The following is a 6,062-nucleotide window of genomic DNA, read 5'->3' as shown; positions in this document are numbered from 1 at the left end:
TTGTAAGGGGTAAGAGGGCCCTCAGAAAACCTGCACTACTTTTAGTAGTACCACATAGTTCAGTCTCTTAACCAATGTAATCAGCCAATATTTAATTTGTTTTATGACACTAATTACTACAAAACACTAATAACTTTTCCGGGCTTTCTAACTTTTATATTTAGCCAATAGTGCCACACAGAGAAATCTAATGGGTAGGACTGTTCAGTAAGGTTCATGTCTTATGGTAAAGTTAAATGGTCAAATTGTAATTTCAAACATTAAGTGTAGTTTAGGTTTTATTGGTGTGTTCATTTAAAGGAATGCAGAGCATAAATTCAGTCATAGTTGGGGGGGTAGCTAGCTATGTCAACATCCCGTCACGTCCCTCTGCTCTACTGCCTGGTTGATGGAGCCAGGGTACAACCCCAGGTTTTTCTGATAAAATAAACCAATCACTGAGGCTAGTTTGTGTCACAACGCCACCATAAAATGACACAGTATGTGTTGAGAAATGTCACCCACTGTTAAGTGATTAGAGATGCTGATATAAGTCTTTCCTTGGACAGGTTTATATTTTGCTTCATGTTATTAGACTAAAACACACAATTTTAATGTAAACTTTCTAATTGAAAAGGTTAAAATGTTTCTGTTTATTTTGTAAACCAATATCACTATCAGGTATGGGATTACTTGACACTGAAAGTAGTTATTTTAAATAATCTTCATCTTCACCTATACAATTGCAGAAAAGCCAAAGAGTGACACAGAAACCAAGGTAAACCCTGTTGATGAGCTGTATCAGATTTCTGTGGCTCTGCAGGGACACTCCCAGGAGGCGGAGCGTTATTCATGCTGCATCATGTGTTAATCTGTGCTCAGATGCTGCTGTAAACTTAACCCTGCCACTGCCCACGTCATTCACTATCGAGGGTTGTCATGAGGATAAGAACTGTACACAAAAGGAAATATGCACTTATCTGTCTGTGCATTCTTGGGTTCATCATGTACCACAGATATCTCAGGTAAGTTACGTTCTCCCATTTGTTCAAAATGTTAGAGCTACTTTGGGGCAGTTTGTGGCTAATGGCATACTTGGTTGTGAATTAATGATCCGCAAAGTTGTGAATGAAAGAGGCTACTGTCTCTGTAAGGATGTTGCACTACTATTAGTGTGATACTGCACCATAAATGTGCTGACAGTCCATAAAGGCTACTGCAAATACGACAATAAAACTATGCAATAGTAATATGGCACCATTGGTTGTTAAAGCTATTATAACGTGCAACACTTTTACTTTACAACTAAATATTGCTCGAATCATTTTAATGAAAAATGATTTTAACATCAACTTAATTGATTTTATTGAAAAAAAATATTTCAAAAGTTAATACAGATTATCTGTCTTGCAACTAAATTCAAATGTGTCCCTGGTGTTTTCCAACAAGAGTTTTTGAAATTCCTATTGTGCGTGTCATGTGGGCAATTCACAAACAATAGCCCTGTGCCACAATAAACAACAACTCCTCTTCCAGAGGGCCAACAGGGGGACGGAGGATAAGCAGGAAAGTGGGCCTGAGCACCAACGCCTCCCAGTTCACCCTGGAGGGAGAGCCCTTCCATATCATCGGGGGATCCATCCACTATTTCCGTGTGCCTAGGGCCTACTGGAGAGACCGGCTGCTGAAAATGAAGGCCTGCGGCATCAACACACTTACTACGTAGGAAAACCGCTACGGATGTGTCTTGTGTCACATACCTGCATCCTTTCAGCATTAACAAACAATGTAATTGCAGGTATGTGCCATGGAGTCTGCACCAACCAGAGAGAGGGGCTTTCAACTTCCACACACAGCTGGATATAGAGTAAGCAGGGGTTTTAATCTGAGTTGAATACAAAATCCATGAATCACTATACTATCTTCTACTTGGAGTGCAGACCATGCTTTCATTAATGCTAATAATATATGATACCATAAAAAAGGCCATAAGAATGAAAACACCTTGCACCACCTGTATCTGTACCGACTATATTACCTGCTCTAAGGGGAGTTGGGAATACTCTCCCTTTCTTCCCATCATTTGCTCAGGGGAAAAGCTAGAGGCAGAGTCCCACCTGACAACAGCATCATCTCCAAGGCAACAGCAACTTATCAAGCAATTAACCACACAGCGAGTATAAGTGAAGAGGGACATGACGCCTGGGCCTACTGCTAAACAACAGCGACAGGATGCGTTTTCGTGCAACGAGACTTGCCGTCTAATTCACAGTCCTAATGTTGTGTGGGTGCAGATATAAACTTCTTGTTGCTTTCTTTCCTGTCTTGGTTGCAGAGCCTATATCAGTCTAGCTGCTGAATTGGGATTGTGGGTGATTTTACGTCCAGGACCCTACATTTCCTCTGAGCTGGACCTAGGAGGACTGCCAAGGTAGTGCTAGTGTTCTTTGCAGAAACTATTTGAGGACATTTTTTCTACATTATTGCATACAGACGTCCGGCTTTTCAGTGCCCATGTTGTCTAACAGTCAAGGCACATTCTACATAATGCAACACCCATATTTCATCTTGTGGCCGTGGAATCTTTGTTTCTGTATGTTGTACTACTCCTGTCAAATAAAAGCAACAATACAAAACTTTGTTAGATGACCCCTGACCTGTCCCAGAATAAGTAGAATGAAGTTTTGTAAGTGAGTACGTTTTAAACAGCACAAAAGATACTCAATCTCAACAACAATGTGCCACTTTTTTTTGTTGAGCGCAACCAGGGAAAAAAATAAATAATTACATTCTGCTGAAAGGGACGACTTGTCCAGTGTAGTAGACTTACTGTGCCTCCATTGTTTCTGCTGCTGTGTGGCTTTCGTCATAACTAAGCATCTTGTTGTCTGTCTCTTTGCAGCTGGCTCCTCCGTGATGGCAGCATGAGACTGAGGACAACTTACCCAGGCTTCACTCAGGCTGTTGAGACTTTTTTTGACAAAATTATACCAAAAGTGGTTCCACTGCAGGTCCATATTTTTTTTAATCCACAATGCTAAACAACAAGTTTGTTGTGGCTCCAGTCCTTTTAACTTGTCATTCTTGTAATGACATGTCTGCTCTTGTGTTTTTTTATAGTTCAAGAAAGGAGGTCCCATTGTTGCAGTCCAGGTTGAAAACGAGGATGGATCTGTTGCGAAAGATGAAAGTTACATGCTTTTTATTAAAGAGGTAAAGTGACTTTAGCACATATGAACACACGTGAAGAGATATTGATAGAACTGATCAATTTGTTGATATACACACCATAAGACATTCTGACATTATGTTTCATATTGAAAGGCCTTACAGTCCAGAGGGATCAGCGAGCTACTGCTCACATCAGACAACCACAATGCATTGAAGTCGGGCGGTGTAGGTGGAGGTAATGTATTATTAACATACACACTCACACACACACACACACACACACACAGACACACACAAACACACACACACACACACACACACACACACACACACTCACACACAGATGGCATTGTTCTCTCTCTCTATTTTGTAGCCATCAAATCAGTGAAGCTGCAGAGGCTAAATCAGAAACATATCCAGGATCTGAATGCTATTCAGGTGTGTACCTCCTCTGTCCACATGGTTTCATTGGCTGCCACAGTTGGGGTGTTTTCTGTGGACAAGCTGTTAACTGTTCATTTTGGTTTGTCAGCCCAACAGCCCTGCCATGGTGATGGACTATTTCACTGGCTGGTATGATGTGTGGGGTGACCTCCACCATGTGCTTCCTCCAGAGGGTAAGGGAGTTTTCATTTCATATTTATGGACTGGAAAATGAAATGAACCCCTCTATACAACAACTCTCATGCTTTACATCATTCAGTTCAATTCACAATCAGTTTACCAGGACAAATCAAGTCCCAATACAGCTTTCCAGGAGACTCTAAAGAGACTTTTAAAACTTTTTTTTAATATACTGCAATAGTTAACCCAAGATAAATGAGAATCAGGAATACTATTGGCGTGGATTTGATGCATGTTAAGCTTTTCATGAAATATCAGATCTTTTTTGTGGCTTCAATTCCAGAAGGCACATATGATCCCTTCAAGATAACTTTAATAACCTGAAATAGTTTGACATATGTACGTTTCTATGGAAAAAATTTGTACGGCAGTTCGGTACCTGGAGATACTTAGCAGCTAACATGTTGAACCAATTTTCAGATATGGTGTCCGCCGTGAGGGAAATTCTAAGACGAGGCATGTCTGTCAACCTCTACATGTTCCACGGAGGCTCAACTTTTGGCTTCATGAGCGGAGCACTCGCTGATCCGTCCTACAAAGCACTGGTCCCCAGCTATGGTTGGTTCCTGTGTGCCCTGTCGCAAACAAATCAGCTGCGCCTTTTATGCAAATGATAAACAAAGATTTTACTGTGATGATACTGCCATGCCAAAGTTGAGGCAACTGAGTTATTTCTTGTCCACAGAACAGCATTGCCTTTAACTCCCAGCAGGTGGCAGTGCATGATATTTTTTCTATGGTCTGTCACACTATAATTTTTTTCCAGATTATGATGCTCCCTTGTCTGAAGCTGGGGAGTACACCCCAAAGTACCATCTCCTTAGAGATCTACTTCAACGCTACAACAGTAAGTTAAACACTTAATATCGATGAGAATACAGTGATGCTTTGACTGGCCCCTTGGCTTGATCTTGTCTTTGACCTCTCTGTTCAGGAGGTGAGACATTCCCTGACATGCCAGCTCTGCATTATAGGGAGGATTATGAACCAGCCATCATGTACCAGCACCTGTCCTTATGGGATGCTTTGAGCTTCACTGAAGGAGTGAGTTTTATGTAAGATTATCTGTAACCTTTGTGGAATGGACAGAATGATGCCTCCCAGGCAAGTAGGCTATCCCTTATATTTCAATTTTCTCTGCAGCCATTTAAGTCACCCAGGCCAGTAAACATGGAGAGTCTACCTGTGAACAATGGGAACGGCCAGTCCTATGGATATACACTGTATGAGACCACCATCACCAGTGGAGGATTCTTGAGGTCTGGAGACAATGTCCGAGACCGAGCCCTTGTAAGTCTTCAATGTGAATGAAGGCATTATTTCACTTGCTCTGACCTCATGCAGTATGGATGAGTTAAAAAATGCTTTTAACTCATTTCATATGATTCATGATTTATTTGGGCCCGTTGCAACTAAATTTAAATGAACATTTTTCATTTTTGGTATTATGCTCTCTTACAGCTGTCTCTTGACAGTTGAGATCAATACAACTCTCATATCTGCACACATAATTTGAAACTAGAGCTAACAGCTAGTTAGCATACCACCATGCGCAGTTAAATTCCACCGTTCCACGGTTAAATGTTTTTTTTTATTTTTTATTTTTTTTAAATGAAGCAGCCGCTCCATGTTGTCGGTATTCACACAGTCCACACTTCAGATAATTCAGGACACGAAAGATGTGAAAACCTAACACCAACCTTGGGAAATTCCATTCTAGCAAAGCAGTGTTTGTGTTATTTATAATGAAACAATGTAATCTTAATCTAATATTTTTCTGCATAGGTGTTTGTAGACAGAAGCTACATTGGCCTTTTCAAGCGCCAGAGAGTGGAGCTGGTGGTTCCTGATGGTAAGGTATGGCATCAGGTTGGACAATTATGTAAAATGTCCAATAACCACCATTCACATCCATCATGCTTTGTTGAATGGGATGGGATGGATGCTGAAGTGCTGGCTGTTACAACTCACAAGTGAGATAAAAGCAAACAATCCCTACAGGACCAGCGCACCTTGAGTTTACTGGTGGAAAACTGTGGACGAGTTCACCAAGGAATGGACCTTGACAACCAACATAAAGGTGATTGACACACAATATGTAGTTCATTGCTAGTGCATGCAATTAAACCACTCAAGCACTCGGTGGATAGTGTACAAGTCAGTTTTGATTTATGCCCTTACAGGCCTTGTGGGAGACATTTTATTAAACAATATTCCCTTGCGAGATTTCACAATATACAGTCTTGATATGAAACCAAGCTTCATTGATAGGTATGTATACTTTATTG

General features: G+C 40.9%; 1 protein-coding gene across 2 annotated transcripts in view; it reads left to right on the top strand.

The window, feature by feature from the left end:
- Positions 1 to 849: 849 nt before the first annotated feature.
- The window catches only part of LOC118301225 (beta-galactosidase-1-like protein 2), a 9,217-nt gene continuing 4,004 nt past the window's right edge, over positions 850 to 6,062 (top strand). For both annotated transcript variants that reach the window (XM_035626503.2, XM_035626502.2), the window contains exons 1-16: positions 850 to 1,004; positions 1,516 to 1,701; positions 1,778 to 1,846; positions 2,315 to 2,410; positions 2,882 to 2,990; positions 3,100 to 3,192; positions 3,304 to 3,385; positions 3,524 to 3,588; positions 3,683 to 3,767; positions 4,195 to 4,332; positions 4,541 to 4,621; positions 4,709 to 4,818; positions 4,918 to 5,064; positions 5,560 to 5,631; positions 5,776 to 5,854; positions 5,958 to 6,045. In XM_035626503.2, the coding sequence (XP_035482396.1) occupies positions 919 to 1,004; positions 1,516 to 1,701; positions 1,778 to 1,846; positions 2,315 to 2,410; positions 2,882 to 2,990; positions 3,100 to 3,192; positions 3,304 to 3,385; positions 3,524 to 3,588; positions 3,683 to 3,767; positions 4,195 to 4,332; positions 4,541 to 4,621; positions 4,709 to 4,818; positions 4,918 to 5,064; positions 5,560 to 5,631; positions 5,776 to 5,854; positions 5,958 to 6,045 (1,586 nt within the window). In that variant the 5' untranslated portion in view covers positions 850 to 918. The remainder of the gene's footprint in view (positions 1,005 to 1,515; positions 1,702 to 1,777; positions 1,847 to 2,314; positions 2,411 to 2,881; positions 2,991 to 3,099; positions 3,193 to 3,303; positions 3,386 to 3,523; positions 3,589 to 3,682; positions 3,768 to 4,194; positions 4,333 to 4,540; positions 4,622 to 4,708; positions 4,819 to 4,917; positions 5,065 to 5,559; positions 5,632 to 5,775; positions 5,855 to 5,957; positions 6,046 to 6,062) is intronic.

Source organism: Scophthalmus maximus, chromosome 2 (genome assembly GCF_022379125.1).
Source record: "Scophthalmus maximus strain ysfricsl-2021 chromosome 2, ASM2237912v1, whole genome shotgun sequence".
NCBI classification, from domain to species: Eukaryota; Metazoa; Chordata; class Actinopteri; order Pleuronectiformes; family Scophthalmidae; genus Scophthalmus; species Scophthalmus maximus.
This window is presented reverse-complemented; position numbering and strand designations above follow the sequence as displayed.